Source organism: Penicillium taxi (genome assembly GCF_028828555.1).
Source record: "Penicillium taxi strain IBT 34144 chromosome Unknown utg000001l_segment0_segment0, whole genome shotgun sequence".
Taxonomy (NCBI): Eukaryota; Fungi; Ascomycota; class Eurotiomycetes; order Eurotiales; family Aspergillaceae; genus Penicillium; species Penicillium taxi.
In genome coordinates, this window is record NW_026643203.1 from 937,904 (window position 1) to 954,680 (window position 16,777).

At 47.4% G+C, this 16,777-nt stretch overlaps 7 protein-coding genes across 7 annotated transcripts; 3 read left to right on the top strand and 4 right to left on the bottom strand.

Moving 5' to 3' along the window:
* Positions 1-561: 561 nt before the first annotated feature.
* N7495_000343 (FAD-dependent oxidoreductase) lies at positions 562-1,973 on the top strand (the record flags this gene model as incomplete). Its single annotated transcript, XM_057203013.1, has 5 exons — positions 562-930; positions 986-1,268; positions 1,318-1,617; positions 1,670-1,745; positions 1,805-1,973. 5 exons carry the CDS (start codon positions 562-564, stop codon positions 1,971-1,973), a joined length of 1,197 nt encoding a protein of 398 aa, XP_057067086.1.
* Positions 1,974-4,100: 2,127 nt separating this feature from the next.
* N7495_000344 (uncharacterized protein) lies at positions 4,101-5,146 on the bottom strand (the record flags this gene model as incomplete). Its single annotated transcript, XM_057203014.1, has 3 exons — positions 4,101-4,309; positions 4,394-4,601; positions 4,715-5,146. 3 exons carry the CDS (start codon positions 5,144-5,146, stop codon positions 4,101-4,103), a joined length of 849 nt encoding a protein of 282 aa, XP_057067087.1.
* Positions 5,147-5,603: 457 nt separating this feature from the next.
* On the bottom strand, positions 5,604-8,399 carry N7495_000345 (gamma-tubulin-complex subunit SPC97; the record flags this gene model as incomplete). Its single annotated transcript, XM_057203015.1, has 4 exons — positions 5,604-5,685; positions 5,735-5,955; positions 6,017-8,007; positions 8,072-8,399. The coding sequence occupies 4 exons, from the start codon at positions 8,397-8,399 to the stop codon at positions 5,604-5,606; spliced, it is 2,622 nt and encodes an 873-aa protein (XP_057067088.1).
* Positions 8,400-8,774: 375 nt separating this feature from the next.
* On the top strand, positions 8,775-9,765 carry pup2 (proteasome core particle subunit alpha 5; the record flags this gene model as incomplete). Its single annotated transcript, XM_057203016.1, has 4 exons — positions 8,775-8,799; positions 8,857-8,869; positions 8,932-9,010; positions 9,142-9,765. The coding sequence occupies 4 exons, from the start codon at positions 8,775-8,777 to the stop codon at positions 9,763-9,765; spliced, it is 741 nt and encodes a 246-aa protein (XP_057067089.1).
* A 235-nt stretch (positions 9,766-10,000) lies between these two features.
* Positions 10,001-11,467, bottom strand: N7495_000347 (25S rRNA (adenine645-N1)-methyltransferase; the record flags this gene model as incomplete). Its single annotated transcript, XM_057203017.1, has 1 exon — positions 10,001-11,467. One exon carries the CDS (start codon positions 11,465-11,467, stop codon positions 10,001-10,003), a length of 1,467 nt encoding a protein of 488 aa, XP_057067090.1.
* An 816-nt stretch (positions 11,468-12,283) lies between these two features.
* On the top strand, positions 12,284-15,449 carry N7495_000348 (uncharacterized protein; the record flags this gene model as incomplete). Its single annotated transcript, XM_057203018.1, has 5 exons — positions 12,284-12,392; positions 12,461-12,990; positions 13,044-14,128; positions 14,179-15,262; positions 15,312-15,449. 5 exons carry the CDS (start codon positions 12,284-12,286, stop codon positions 15,447-15,449), a joined length of 2,946 nt encoding a protein of 981 aa, XP_057067091.1.
* Positions 15,450-15,860: 411 nt separating this feature from the next.
* Positions 15,861-16,425, bottom strand: N7495_000349 (uncharacterized protein; the record flags this gene model as incomplete). The annotated part of the gene is made up of 4 exons (XM_057203019.1): positions 15,861-15,940; positions 15,967-16,088; positions 16,174-16,257; positions 16,415-16,425. The coding sequence occupies 4 exons, from the start codon at positions 16,423-16,425 to the stop codon at positions 15,861-15,863; spliced, it is 297 nt and encodes a 98-aa protein (XP_057067092.1).
* Positions 16,426-16,777: the final 352 nt, after the last annotated feature.

Here is a 16,777-nt window from a genome sequence, read left to right on the forward strand (position 1 = left end):
GCTGATTGCCATGTAAATGGAGTCGTAGGTAAGGAATCAAACTTCCAAGGCTGGGACTATCAGTAAGATATCTGAGGTAATACCCTCTACTGGTCCATTCGACTAAATCAGTACTGAACTAGTCTAATATAGCCTACCACACTAACGCGACCACAACGACAGACCACAATATGTCCAGAGTCGATCTGCTGATGGTTCCGAGTTGAGAAGGTGGTAGAGAGCTTATATATTAACTTTGGAACTATCTTTCCTATTCTGGTTGAAGATATACCTGCAGAGATGCTCTCATATTACGAGTAATTTATTCCGAAAGTACATTATCTATACCTAAGTAGCGAAAAAATGGACATCTCTTAAAAGGCCTATGTGAATGACAAGCTAGTTCAATTGATATCTAGGAAATTTCCCGTTAGATTTCCAATGTGAAAAACAGCTTCAATGTTGTTTTTGTTACAATAAAAGATGATGTAAATAATAGCAAATGCCAAGTGAAGTACAAATGAAGCATGTTGGTGGGAAAGAAACCCCTCCTTCCAACGTCCAACCATCATACTTATCAACATGTCAGACCCCATCCTAATAATCGGTGCTGGCATCAGTGGTCTGGTACTAGCCCAGTACCTTCAGAGTAAAGGAGTTCTCTACCAGATATTTGAGCGCGACTCAGCTCAAGATACTCGAAATGGTGGGTGGGGGCTTACATTAACCTGGGCGCTTCCGGCATTATGCGAGTTGCTCCCAGAGTCCGTCGTGCAACAATTTCCGGAGTGTTTTGTGAACAAAGATGCAGCAATACGGGGCGATGTTGGGCGATTCCACTTCTTCGATTTAAAATCCGGCGAGTCAATCTACAATATCCCTGCTGCCCAGCGCATTCGAGTGAATCGGGGCCGTCTGCGACAGGTTTTGACGGCTGGAATCAATATTCAGGTCTGTTCTAAGAGAATAAATTGTTTATTTGCCATATACTGATATCGAAATTTAGTGGAACAAAAATTTTGTCAGCATGGAATCTTCCGATGATTCCATCACGGCTCAGTTCGAGGATGGTACTTCGTATACAGGGAGACTACTTGTTGCGAGTGATGGAGCTCGATCGCGTGCCCGCCAGATCTTGTATCCTAGCTATCAGATGAATTCATTGCCTGTGCAACTTCTCGGGGCATCACCATTATATTCCGTCGAGGATATGAAAGGTGCGCAGTCGATCGACCCATTTATTTTCATGGGAACTCACCCCGACACCAATATATTTCTCTTCTTCGGCTGTATGTTCTTATTCCATCATGTTGTCTCATAATATTGAATTCTGAACAGTCTTGGACACGCCGGCCAACTTCGAAGAAAGCAGTAAGGACAAGTATCACTGCCAGGTCATTGTTTCCTGGGATGACACACAGAATATTGCAGTTCCAGATGGTGATTCTGAACGCATAGCTCTGATGAAAAAACTGACCGCAGACTGGGCGGAGCCTTTCCGATCGCTGGTGCACAACCTTCCGGATGATATTGCTGCCCGTTCTATCCGAATTGAGGACTGGATGTTTCATCCAAATCGGACACATGTGCATCAAAGAACAGTATTAATGGGTGACTCGGCTCATACCATGACTATGTGTATGTTAAGCATTACTCCCAAATGTAGTTCGCGTGACTGACTAGGCTTCAGATCGTGGAGAGGGAGCTAACAATTCTATCATTGACGTTCAAGATCTAGTGAAGATAGTGGACATGACAAACCCTGAGTAGGCAGTCAAGTCCTGATATTTTATAATTTGAAATGCTAACTATATCTAACATACAGGTCCTTCAAGTTGGAAACGCTGGCTGCATCTCTTGAAGCGTACGAGAGGACAATTTTTACCCGTGTGAGGCCCAGCCTTCTCGGCTCACGTCAAGCATGTCTCGATGCCCACAACTTTGCCAAGATCATGGAAGGCAGTCCACTGATCGAAGAGAGACTTCTTCAATAATAACTTCAGGATCGCCTGTAGAAGAAGCCTCTCGTCGCTCATTTCAATTGAAAATCAAGATGTCTGTGACGACGATATCCCATAACATGCAAGCTATGCCCGTTTGAATTTCTCTGCATCCATAGTATTATTTGCGAGCTGGAAGTCTCCGCTGCCACTCAAGCAGTTGGTTGTCAATCCTACCTGCATGTCAGCTAGCACCAAAGCGACGCAGATTGTAGCCGTGGAAAACGGTGTACGGTAGTCCCTAAACAGCTCGCCATAGGTTTGATATGTGAATTGATAGCCCTGCATCTTGCTGTACCGAAATACGTAGATCTTATTCAATTGTTATAGTCTTAGTTCGCCGAACAAATACCTGGGATTGAGATTTGTAGGGTCGCCCCATTTTCTAATAGCTCCGCGACAAATTTGATCCAATTATTCCAGGTGATTTCTCGCAGTAAGATATGGAGGCTGTGAGCGATCTATAGATCACTTTTAAATTGGAAAAGTGCGATATAGGAGCTGAGAAATTCCAGCGCACAACTGTGCAAATTCTTCGTGCAGAGGTTCGGGGCTTAAATGACGGAGTTTGGTGGTCCAGTGCAACATTCTCGAGCGCGGATGAGATTTAAATTCCAGAATTCAGCACCAAGGAGATATCTTGAGAGAGGCTTCAAATGAGGGTGCTTAGAATTTTCCCAGACAAGATGCATGTCGATTCGCTCATCCACGAGTATGTCCCGCGACGTGGCAATTTGGTAGTCTAGAGACCGAGATGGTATCGGTCGACTGGCTGGCCAGAGATAGTAATTGATTTTGTTGAGTCTTTCCACGTGGAGGTCTTTCTGGAGGAAGCCATTGATGCCTTGAGTTGGGGCTCTGAGGGTAGGACAATTCGCAACCTTTCAATATTGTAATCTGCATATGAGCCAATGTTCAAGTCCTCTGAAGCAAATTATTTTTGAACTAATTCGCCCAGAAGTATAAGGGTAATGATGATTAGAATTTTGACGTGGTTGATGCTCCCTAGACATTGTATCAGGAAGGAGCCTTGAAGGTCTAAATTAGGCATCAGTGTCAATAGAATCAGAAAGGATCACCATCTTTCTCATTCTTTTGGAAACATCACTTCCAAAGTTTACTTCTCCATCTCCTTTTACCTTGAACTTTCCATTCACCATACAGCATATTTACCAGCATCGACTCCTTTAATCCAACCATCCAAAGCCTCTACTGTCATGGATTCCATAGACCTCATCATTCCTTCATATAGCATTCCCTGCATGTACTGCCTTTGGGCCATCATCGTTGATGAGACCATACTCAAAAGAATCGCTGGAAAAAGCCCTAACTGCTGCACACAAGTGACAGATACTGGCTATATCTGCGCTCTGTGCAAGTTCCATGATCGTCAATGCTATTTTCCGCATCCTGATGTGTCTCAGCATATCATTGACCTTCTTGCCAAGTCTGTTCTTCTTCACCGGTGGGATCTTTTATCTCTGTCTAGCTTGTGCCTGCTCTTGATTCAGAGTGATCGGCTTCAAGGTCGTCTATGATATATTCAATGGGACAATGCCATGCTGTACACAATGATTGATTCCTGCTCAACTGGAAAATCAATAGTCCTCAATCATCTTCTCGGGGCTTTTGTCTTTCAGAGCAACGTTCAATCAAGTTCAAATATATTTCCAGGTAAATTTGGTTTCGAAGGCAGACCTTGGTATGTTTGATCTGCTTTGAGACTAAAGAAGATGAGTGCTAACAACGCAGATTTTGGCCACTAACATGAACCTGATAAGAGTACTTTTTTGAAAAGCTCGACGATGCACACCTAAGTATCTGGATTGTCAAAATAGCATGCCTTCGGGACAAAAGGATTGGCCGTGTATCAAGGATATTTCATCATCATTTCCTGCTCAGGTGGACGACTGAGATTGAGCTTGAACATGATACTTGAGGGCAAAAGTACATGTATTCCGCATCTTTCTATTCCAAGGGTTCTACTTTTTCTTCAGTGAGTGGAGTGGGGTACCTTTACACAAAGCTAGCCTAGATATCAAAATAATAAACGTGAATCGAAGTATGAAACCACAGCCTGAGTTTAGCCAAGGATATCAATATCCCTTGGAATCGAGGAATCTACCGCACATTCTCCCGCCCAGTCATGAATTTCACTGAAGCTGCAATTATCTGCATAACAACTTCGATTTCTTCCTCGTTACGGGGCGCATATATGAGAATATACTCCGAAGGGAGATTATTCACCATTCCAAAGGTAAGGAACGGCATAGCCGAGATTCCTGAGAAGGCGTGACGCTGGCCCCAGCCCGCATCAATGACTCTCTTACCTGAAGTACAGTCAGAATAAAAGAAAAAAAGTCACAGCACATACGCCGCAAAAAAAGAGTTTCAGACAGTGGACAAGGACTTACAGTCGGTCGGTGCAAGGATGAGATGAGCAGAGTGATCATTCCCTTGGTGTAGATGCGTAATCTCCCCCTTCATTTGTACCGCCAAGTCAGTAGCCGGCAGATTATCTGCGAGGAACAAAGCATCGGCATGAGCTTCCAAATTTGAGCGCTGGGATTTAACAAGATGGTGATTGCGCAGCCCGAACGAGCGGAAAGTCGTACTGAGTTTCTGTAAGGACCTGTTAGCCGTCTAGTAGATACATGTGCATCAAGCCCAGGCGCAAGCTTTCATATCAGAGTCGAAGCTGAGATATACTTGAGACTGTCAGTTTTCCTACTTACTTCCATCACATCTTCATCTGGGACTTGCGTCAATTGACGCTGCGGTACAACATGTGGACCGATAACCGGCCTACCATCCTTCTGACGCAAAGCAAGTTGCTCGGGAGTCAAAGTCAAATAGCCCTCATCCTCCTTCCCATGTCCCTCTGCTGCGTCCTTGCGTCTGTCGTACTCCTCTGTGCTGAGCATTTCGCGCCCAAAGTGCTGGTATAGACCGCGAACAAACACCCATCCGAAGATATTGTTTGGAAGGCCACCCGGGCCGTAGGATTTGAAGATAGTATAGTCGCGATACGCGGCGGGAATAATGAGGGCTGAAGAGCCTATGAGGGCGGCTGCGCCGACGGCGAGAGCAAGGCGCTCATGTTGAGATTGAGGGAGATGGGATGGGACAGCATGGAGGAAGGAGGCGATGGAGTTAGTGAACGGCATTTGGATTCCTGAGGTATTTTTCTTTATCGCACGCTGTATAGGAGATATCACTTAAACTTACTTTTCAGACAGAAATGTTCAAGGGAGTTTCAGGTTGAGAGGGCGTCATTGGATATTTGAATTTGTTAAATATGTAGTTGGAGCTGACTGTAGGGCTGACGTTCGGGATTCGGCGCGAACTCGCGCGACAACTCCGTTTACATTCCAATGATTTGGTCTGATGTAAATAAGCACTACGGAGTACAAGAAAAAGAGGTTATATTACAATCCTGCTGTATAAAAAATAAGACGCAGGAATAACACAGAAATCCCCGAATTCATGATACAAAATTAATTTCATAGGTGCCTTGTATTTGGATCTATGAATATCATCGTTTGTAGGTCTTTACTCCCATCATCCCTCAGGAATAGAGTTGAAAATATCCATAAGACATGAACATGAGAACATCATGATCACTCAATCCTCTCTGTTGATAGAACTGAGCGAGTGTGCAAGTTTGAGTAACACTACACTTTCAGTGGCAGCAAAATAGTTCATGCTGCTTCAGAGTTAGCATCAAATTCAAATACAGATGGATAATAACCAACCTGTCCAGGAGAATCCGCAGATGGCGGTGAAAGTGGTCCTCATATCTCTTCAATGTGTCTTCAAGCTTTTGGAGCTTTGCAGGGTCGTAGCCTCCGCTATCGCCCGGTGCTTTTTGCGCCAGCTCAGGATCAGCAACGACCAGGAAGCGCGTGAGTGAGGATGAAGAGGACGTAGTCCAACTTGCGAACATGGTACAACATAATATTATCTTGGAATGGATCTGCAGTAAAAAGAGTGAGCCACGGAATAGACTGCAAAGGTTCAGCAGGTTGATCACATACCTTGAGCAGTTTGGCTTCTGTGAGCATACATTCCTTGAGACAGGTATCTAAAAAGTCAACATGATCCTGCATCAATTCATCAACAGTTCGGTTGCCCTGCTTCGTGCCATTCACGGTCACCTCGGATCCGTTGGCATCTGCTCCATTGATTCGATCCATCAACGCCACCCAGTTGGGTTCGATGACTTCAGACGTAGAGAAATACAACATCTGCTGAATGAAGACGAGCATCTTCGCTCGTAGGTTCGACGTACGTCGTTTCCATTTCTCTAACCTTGGGTCGGATGATTTATGTCGCCAGGTGGCCCCCTTATTCTGCTCTGCCCAAGATGCGACCAGCTGCGTCTCCAGGTGGCGTAGTGATAGAAGGTGTCGGAATATGAGTTGGTATCGTAGAACAGTTTTGCGACTGATGACAAGAGATAGTGGGAAGGGCACTGAGTAGTCCAGCTCCAGTGCCTCAAATCCTGAAATATTCTTATCATCATCTGCAGCCCGAGCAGCCGAAGCCTGTTGCTTTACAAGTGCCGCCTCCGGATGATCTTGGTCGATACCAGAGACACTGACCACCTGCATTAACCATTTTGTGAGCCCAATCTTGTTCATTTTGACCTTTACATCTTCCTTGAACGGATCCTGGGCAGCAATACTGCCAGGTTGACGCAGCGCAAGATCAAGAAGTGACTGTAGTTTGCCCTCGTTGACCACTCGGGCAGGCTTCTGCAGTTCGGATGCTCCAAGCTCGAGGAAATAAGAGAAAAAGTCAGAACGGTCGAGGAAGAAGTAGTGTTTGAGAGAGCGGAATCGGGTTGTGAGAGAGTTCTTAGTGAGAAGGAGATTTAACAAAGAGGCATTGGCATATGTATAAGCGGCATTGACGTTTTCCAAGAAGCGTGGGTCGTCAAGGGTTTTGGGTGCGTCTTTCACAGCTTTACTGACATCTACTCCACCACATTCGCGGACAACATTGAGATATTTCCCGGCGAGAAGGACTTTATCCCTTACGCTGTGGAGTTGCGGTGGAACCTCATTCTCACGGATCGTATACCGTTTCTCCCAGTACTCATCTGTGTAATCTTCTTCCAACTTTTCTCGCTTGATCCATTTTTGTTCCTTCACCAGGAATTCTGCATGTGGGTCCCTGATTCCACCGTGATGTAGCCATTCATTCAACATGTTCATATACGGTCGACTGGCATCGCGTAGCAATGTCTGAATGAGGTTCTTTGTTGTCGGGTCGCCAGAAAATGTAGCCAGGCGCTCCGTGAGTAGTCTGAGCACGTTCCCTCCCTTGAAGATCTTCTGGCTCGCCATGGATCCCGGCAATAGATTGCCTCCTTCTTTGAGCTGTTCAAGAATATTGTCAACGTCGTCGAAATCGTCAATTGTGTCATCGAGATCTTGGTCCAGAAGACCATTATTCTTAAGAAGCTCCTGCCCCAGAGAATACAACTGAGCTAGACACTGACTAGTGGGCATCGTGTGGAGGTGAAGTTGGTGGAGGGTAAATGTAGGATTATTCAGTAGCTGGTTTTCCAGTTGCGCGATCAGGATCAGATAGTCCTTCAGGAGTTTTCGTATAGATGCGCAAAGCGCATGACTGACAGCACCGTACTCGGCACGGCTCTGAATCTCCACAAAGGCCTCCATCGCGCTGTAGTGGGTCGCCATCTTCAACATCGACTGTGCAAGATCGCGCAAAGTGGGATCTAAGCCAGGCGACAATTGGAATGTCGGGCCACCTAGCCGGTCTTTTTCTACCGACGGGTCATAAGAGCTATGGTAGTGGATGTACTGGCCCTCGAAGCCCATGAACACAAAGAGTAAATCATCTAGGATCGCCGCTTCCTGGTCGTCGGGTGAAAGATCTCGGAAATGTCGGGGGAGAAGGGACTGCGGTACTGTCGAAGCTGGAGGAGGAACGGATACACGACAGGCAAGGGGGGCCGACGAGTGAGGAGTTAGAGATGCTTGAGGATTCCATACTGCTACTGTAAAGATGTGATGTCAGTGCTATGTAAATATAATGCATCGCGAGCAGGATAGACAACTCACCAGGGTGCTGCTCTGTTTGTCGAGGTCCTACATTTGCACCATCAAAGCTGGATGGATGAGAGAAACTCGCTGGTTGAGACCGTGGTTTTTCGCGATCGCCACGGTTGGAGGCGTTAACTGTATTCCTTCGTATTATCTTCTCTTTTGTTGTGATGACGGAGCGGTCAGTACGCTTTTCGGTATTTTTCAGATCTCGGGTCATTCTCTGTTTAGGACTGGTTGTACTTGAGCGCATGGAATCCATTGTACTCTGTAAAGGTGAAATGGGACTGCGACCAAGTCCGGGGTCGACGCGACTGGAGAGGGCGCGGGGTCGTGGAGCACTCATTGTCGCGTTAATGCAATTGTTTTGCTCAGAAAGGAAAAAGAAAGAAAATTGAAAATGGAATCTAAGTTATTTCTAACATTTCATATCTCCGAGATTTCAAATTTGTGTCCATTCAACCCCGACAACTTGATAGAAGTGGAACAAAGTACTTCAAGTCGCCCTTCAATCATCGAGGTTGTTTGGGCTTCTTTATTTCTGCCTTATCGCCTGAGGTGTCAACCAGGCACGCCGACTTGCCGTACTTGAGCTTCCCGCAATGAGCTCGGTCTTCAGTCGCTTCAGTCCTCCACTTGTTCACCACTATCACCCTTCTGACCCCCGAATCCGTCTTTTTTCTCCTACTTTGAGCTACCAGGTTCACGTCCATCGCCCAACATGTTCATCGCCCGATCTGAATATGGTAAGCTTAATCACTATCTGACAACACCGCCCGGCATCGCTAACAGATGTTGAATAGACCGTGGAATCAAGTACAACCATCTCTCTCTTACTTTTCAGGAGCGAGTTATCTAACAATCTTTCCTCTTTACAGCACATTCTCCCCTGAGGGTCGCCTTTTTCAAGTTGAATACTCCCTCGAGGCCATCAAACTAGGTTCCACAGCTATCGGTGTAAGTCCCCAACTCCATCTAATAACGTTCCTCGAGAGTGTATCTAGCTCTATTCGAGCTACCCTTCTACACTCTAAGTCCAGAGGGGCAAGACCCTTCAAGATCCAACAATCTGACTCGCTTTTATCAAGGTCGCAACGTCCGAAGGTGTCATTCTCGGAGTTGAGAAGCGTGTCACATCTACTTTGCTAGAAGCTTCGTCCGTGGAGAAAATCGTCGAAATCGACTCGCATATCGGCTGTGCCATGTCCGGTCTGCAAGCAGATGCCCGTAACCTTGTCGAACATGCCCGTGTTGAATGTCAGAACCACGCTTTCCACTATGCCGAACCTCTACGCGTTGAGAGTACCACACAGGCGATTTGCGATTTGGCTCTCCGATTTGGAGAGAGCGGTGATGATGAAGAGAGTGTTATGAGTCGGCCATTTGGTGTTGCTCTGTTAATTGCTGGATTCGATGAAGATGGGCCACAGCTGTATCACGCTGAACCCTCTGGTACATTCTATCGATATGACGCCAAGGCTATCGGTTCCGGAAGTGAAGGTGCCCAGGCTGAGCTGCAGAACGAATACCACCGCTCTTTGACGCTTGCCGAGGCCGAGTCACTGGTCTTGAAGACACTGAAGCAGGTTATGGAGGAGAAGCTGGACTCGAAGAACGTCCAGTTAGCCAGTGTCACCAAGGAGAAGGGTTTCAAAATCTACAACGATGAGGAGATGGGCCAGGCTGTGGCACAGCTGGGCAGCAACCAATAAATGAAGTAACTAGCACGATGTAATTGTTAGTCTTTTGGTCGCGGATATCAATTCCACACATTTATGCCCCCGCTATCTGAAAAAAGCACTAGAAAGACAACATACAGGTCAGGTTTCACACGTAAGTAAAGATGTAATATTGTTTGGATATATGAAATGCCACCTTTAAATATGCGGTTCGGACCAGTAAAGCACTGGACTAGATAAATGATACTTTTTGATAACCCGGCCTCGACTAGCGAATCTTATACACACAAGGCTTCAAAACCTGAGCCTCCTGCTCCTCTGTCATGCCATTCTCAGGCTTCTTGTCCACAAATCGCTTCTTTCCAGCAGCCGCAGCCGCCGCAGGAGCAGCTGAAGTATGCTTACCCTTAAACGGCGCACCACTAGATTTCACAAATTCCATTCTCACAAACATCTTGTTGGACTTATCCAACGATTCGGGTCTCAGTACAAATCCACGACTACGGAAGACCTCGACAAAGGCAGTGATATCCGTCTCATCATCAGTAGCAGCCGGGCGAGCATCCTCAGCAAAGATGTCCGCCTCGTCAATCTCTTCTTCGTCTTGCTTCTTCTTTTGTTTCTTTTGCTCGGTCTTGCTAAGGGGCTTCTGAGCTCCGATCTGAGACTTCTTGCGGTTGACCTTGCCGAAACGACTCTTCACCTCACTGACCCAGCACTCACCCTTGCCGTCACCGCGGAGCACGCGCCAGGCCTCCTCAACGAAAGAGACCCAGTTCGTGCCCATCAGACTCAGACAGAAAATGGCTACATCGACGGATCCATCTTCCACGGGAAGGTTGGAGATATCCGCCTTGGTGATGAGAGGGTCCGGAGCTTGGAGATCGTAGCTAGTAAGCTTGAGATGCAACTTCTTAGCAGATGGTGTCAGAGCGCGCGCAAGACCGGCATCACCACAGCCCAGATCAGCAATGGTGCATGCGCCATTGGGCCTGCGTGGAAGAGGCATTGGCTTGTTTGGTGCTGGCTTCATTCCTCGCTTGGGAGTGGGGACAGCAGCGCGGGTGCGGACGGCCTTGACGTAGCCATCGACCGGGTTTGAGGGCCATGATTCCTTCACTTGGCGCGAGAAACCGGCATGGTACTCAGAGAAGAGTTCGGGGTTGTTGTTGAAAAGCTCAACGGCCTTGGATGAATCTGTGGTGTACAGGGTTTCGTTCAGATGGCGGAATCGGGAGGAAATGAGCTTTTGGCGCATTGCCTGTTGTAGAGGGGTAAGTGTTGCGGAGGTGGTTGGTGGTGCAGATGCCACAGCAGCCATGGAGGAGGTGGAAGGGTCAGTCAATGCAGGAGCCTGGGTCTCATCGGATTGATTCTCCTGTTCCTTGTTCTTCTTGTTCTTTCTTTGTCTCTTCTTGGGGGCCTTCTCTTCTTCTTGAATAGGCTGGGCAGTGTCGTCTGTGGGCGATGACTTCTCTTTGGCATTCTTCTCGTTCAGCTCGCCCTCTTCTTTCTTCTTCTCGGGCTTTGTACGCTTTGCGGGCTTAGGTTTATGGCCCTCGATGTGCTTGCGGTACATATCCCCGACATTGCCTGATGTAACATGGTCATTACGCTTGCGCTTGTTGTTCTTTCCTTGCGAGTCCTTCTTTGGCTGGTCTTTAGACTGCACAGACGGATCGGTCTCTTTCTTTAGAGCCGAGTTCTCGACTGACCATCCTGGAACAGCGAACATTTTGATCAAGGATAAGGCTCGAAACTTTCGTTAGCCTCTTGGCTTGATTGGGCTCTTAGACTCAAGGAGGTGTCCTGAAGGGTGGAGTTGAAAAGCTACGAGCTCCGCAGAAAAAAAAAAATGTTATCGGCAAAATTACCATCTCCGCGGTTCGCCCGGTACGTAGATTACGTTTATTACATACATCGTATTTATCAGGAGTAGATGCCAGTTAATGTCAACTCCATCTACAACCAATCTAGGGAGACTGTCGTTTATCAACCGGTTACTGACGAACAACCTCTTAGAAATGCCTGAGTCTCTGAGGACCAAGCAATCCACTTTCAGCTTTCAGCTTCCTCGTGTCGAGCTTATATTATGAATCCTGTTTGCTGTCCCAAATCTCAACTTTAGTCTATCTACCAATATTTAGCGCCTGTTAGATGCGCATCTTCTAGGTACCTACAGAGTACTTACGCAGCTAGCTTTATCGGGTTCAATCGGCATCTAACTTTGCTGGGGTTCCCCAGACTTGGGCCCGGTGGGCCTCGTGTCAGATTGTGCCCAGTTCATATACATAGTAGATTACCCCGTTGAATAAGGGTCGGGACATAAAATCACGCAATAAGTTTCTTCATGGAGTCTTCATCTTCCCAAGTTCCCTTGAAATAACCCCGTAGTGGTCGCACATACAAGTGGGCGCAGGTGATCTGCGGCATCGGAAGCTCCTTCCTTGTGGAGTCGAGCTGAACTGCATCCAGACCTAGTCTTGTTCTATCCTGACGTTTTCTCTTTTCACTCTGTTCCTGCCTTGAAACCCCATTCTCGTCTGTTACCATGGCCGATCAGCTAGAGCTCAAAGATTCAACTTCTGATGGGCCTTCTTCCGCCGCCAAAAGTCAGCCCCGCAAGCTTCCGAAAAAGCGGGCCAAGACTGGATGTTTGAGTATGTGCACTTGAAGACGACGATTCCCTCTCTCGATTTGTATACACAGGTAATTGACCATTCTATAGCATGTCGGAAACGTCGAATCAAGTGTGGTGAGGAGAAACCAATATGCAACAACTGCATAAAATCTAAGAGGATCTGCGAGGGCTATGTTCAACGCGTCGTCTTTAAAAATCCCCTTGGTGTCTTTGGTTCATACGGTCATCATGGTCAAGATGCTCAAATGCAACAAAGTCGAGTGTCTCATAAAGACTTTCCTCTCCCCGCTCAACATGCCGCCGCGGCCGCTCAGCACCCAATGCTGGCCCCACGGCCTGTCGATCCCTATTCATCGGCTCAATCTGACCCACAGGCAAATGGGGGAGCTACTCCATTCTATTATCCTGCTCCCATACACGCTCCACAACAATGGCAAGATCTAAATCAAGACTCCTCGACAGATGGCATAGTGCATCAATCAAATACTCAACATGCTCCAGAGCAATATCCACATCCAATCACTAATTGGGACAGTATCGAAAGTCAAGATTATCTTGCTGGTCCACTACCACAGACTGATGCAAACCATGTGGAATCTGGGCCCATTTTTTGCGAGGTCAGTACATAGTTGGGTTTATATCGTTGCATTCGTGCTGATAGTCTTTGTAGACAGGATACCAGTACCCACAACAACATGCTCAATTGCCTACACCTTTCAGTCCTGGTCCCCTCATTCCACCATCTCAACCACAAGTCATATATGTGGATATTGAGGCAGAAGACCATTACGATTTGGAATCCGATGAAGAGATCTTTGACCACACCCAAACTGAAGGCTTTAATCAGCTAAATCTAATCATGGCCTCTGCAAATCGTGATGATGGCCGGCTTCGTTCCTTCACTACTCACCTGAACGAACCAAATGTCCTCGCCACCTATTATCCAACTCTAAGCTCTTCTCCACTTAACAATCCCAAAACGGCTCGCATTTTTGCCCATTTCATACACTCGACGGGTCCATCCCTGTCGATGTTCGAACGGCATCCAACCGACGCTTCAATTGATCTAGGAGCCCCAGTTCCACCTGCTCAGCGTAGCCTCTGGGCATATACTTTACCACTCAAGGCACTCGAACATCCGGCTTTACTCCAATCTATTCTCGCAATTTCCAGTTTGCACATTGCATACCTCCAAGGGGTCCCTACCACTGTCTCCCTGAAGCACTACCACTTTGCTTTGAAGCGGATCGGTCGAGCTGTTGGCCTTCCAACACGACGCAAGCAAATCGGGACTCTTGCTGCTACTCAGCTGTTAGCTTACTATGAGGTTATCTCGGCCGATCACACCAAATGGAATAGCCACATCGCCGGCGCCGTACATTTGATCCGAGAAGTGGACTGGGCTGGTACCACTCGTGATATCCGGGCTTATCGGCGAATAATCAACGAGCAGCGAAGTCAAATGGGTTGGACTGACTCTTCCATGTACTACCATCACGCCCTCGGGGCGGATGTATCTGAGGATGACCCTTTTGCTGCGAAAGAAGCCACAGTCGACCAAGTCCTCATTAGTGCAATTCTGGGCCGAGTTGTAGATTGGGACCAATTTGGACATGTTGACGAAGGATATAGCACACCATTCAAGAAGAATTTCTCACGGAAGGATATTGAGACGTACCGAATCCAGTGCGACTTGTACTGGTGGTTCACGAAACAGGACGTCTTCCATAGCTTGATCAGTGGGGAGAAACTCTTGTGAGTCAAGGAGCTAATTATGATTGATATTTTGCTGATATTATATTTAGCTTGCCATATTACCTGCACGGTCAATGCCCACCACGAGCAGGTATTGGTCGCATAGATGCTATTTATGGCTCTTCTGATCATCTTTGGCTGCTGTTGGCACGAGTATCTGAATTTGGCCACCGTGACCGCAAGCGAAAGCTCAAGGCTCTTCGAACTGCGGGCACAGATTGGAGACCAACTCCGGGAATGTTCCGGTTCATGGGTCGCTTCAGTGGTGGCTCAGGACCACCTGGAGGACCTCCACGTGGTCCCCCAGGTCCTCCGGGGGGTTCAAGGCCTACTGGGCTACCAAAAGCGTCACCATCAGGTCCGCCTAACCCAGGATCTGGACCTGCATCTGGACCTCCATCGGCTTCCTCTCAAGCAAGTCCACCGATGTATGGAATGGTGCCTCCCAGTGGCCCAGCTCGTGTACCTGTTGAATTCGTAGAAGATCGTCGCGGGCAACCAACAACCCCCGAGGAAGAGGATCACAGTGAAGATACCACTTACAACGATGCAGAAAAAGAGTGGGAAGAGATACTAGTTGCCATGGATACTTTTTTTCGGGCTTTGGGTCGAGACTTTCAGCCTTTACCAGCAGACGTCACAGCAACTATCCCATCACCATTCGGCCCTGCCTTGCAATATCGCACAACTACAATCGCGGTGATCCTGGGCTTCTACTACGCTGGACGGATCTTATTGCACCGATTCCATCCTTCAATGCCCCCAGCCATGATGATGGCTGCTGGCGTGGCAGCCCCAACAACAGCAGAACTTGCGCAGATAATAGGCCGGATCACCGCAGGTATTTACTCCCCACAGAGCTTTAACCTGCAGGCTGGTAGTTTGAGTCCAACTCTTGGATCCTCGTTGACGGAGATGACGATGCCTGTCTTCTTCGCTGCCGTGCAGTATATAGATGCTGCACAGCGACATTGGATAGTTAGTCAGCTAAGGGACGTGTCCCGCCTGACTGGATGGAAAACATCCGACGCCATCGCCGGTGGCTGTGAGAAGGCTTGGATCATTGCAGCTAGTCAGGGCCGGGGACCTCCATATGAGCGATCTTTCCAGACTGACCGGAATCGTGAAATACTTGTGAGCTCTATCTTTTATATTTATGTGATTCAAGCTAACTCCTTCAAAGCATAACGATGTCCTCATCAGAGCTCAAGTGAATGAGAGTGATGACCGGCGATTTATGGTCGTGCACCCACCTGATCGAGCACATCTGGCAATGGGCCTGCTGAGCCTAGAAGGCGACATGCAAAATCTGGAAATATAATGAACGATAACACGCTGGACATGCAGAGAATAAAGAGAAAAAGTAGTTTATGGGTAGCCAACTTTGAACAGAGATAAAGAATTGGAAATAGGAAACAACCTTGCAGTCCCAAGCGAAGTGAAAGTGCAGAAATGCAAAACGTTTAAACTATACAAAACACCCGCAAACCTAAGCATACATTTCTCAAGTAGCCAATATTCAGATCAGACCACCAGGAATCAAAACTCTTTGCTCTTTAGCCATAAAGATGATCCACTTGAAAACCGGGTTTTCAACAAGGGCCCCGGCCCTCTACGGACTCTGTCCGAGGGTATGAAAGTAATAAAGCCACGATAATATGTCACATAAACAAATCAACATGAGCCCGAAATAGCGGAGGGAAAATCAAAGAAACGTAAATAAACCACCAGTTTATCTCGGGACTCGGTCCGGTCGAATATCTGCCCTCTTTGGAACGATGAGGGGGTGCAGCTGTGCAAGGAAGACAATAGCTATAAGAATGGATGTCAGCACTGACATTCTAGGCTCTCCACCGGATCTCCAGGAAGGAGAGCGATGGCTATAGGGTCGGAAGATGATAACGTACCCCACATTAAGTAACAAGCGATGAAAGTGAGAATGAGAGTGTTACGGGTGACGCTGAAAATCGAAAATTAGCTTATGAACAAGTGTCGCCGAAGTGGTCTTGTTCTGTCGTTGGAAAAAGTGCGGTAATGAAACTAACGTTTGATTCTCGCCCTTCGGGCTCAGAAACCAAGCAGCCAGGGAAGCTACTATGATGACAATTAAGCCAACGAGGAGACTCCAGCTAAACAATATCATGTTAGCATCTATTACTGAGGGTTGGATTGACATGCATGAAAGAATGGGATCTGATCTGACGTGGCGGGCAGCCGACCTTGTCGCCGTAGAGCAGAGTCCTAGCTTGACCGCCAGATCTTGGAGCTAATCATGGAAAGACATACCCGTTTGCCATTTTGAGAAGGTATTCAAAGGCGCGAGATTCGTGATCGTAATGCACCAACTAGACACGTCGGGCAGGGTAGGAGTGAGGGTCTACGACAATCTCGAAGATGGGCGCAATCTAGAGTTAAATATCCTTATTTCTAGGATAGTGTAATTCGTGCCGAATTGAGCGCGGGTGGAGTGGTCTTCTGTAAAAGACGCAGGCAGGCCAGTGGAGTTGCAGACAGCGGGACAATTAACTAGCGATTCGGGTTGATTGTTTGAGATTTCGGAACAGGAAGAGTCGAGGGTTTGCGTCGTTATCCCTGTCAATGTATTATCGCTGACTTTGTCGCAACGGTAAGGAAGTTGATTGACAAGCG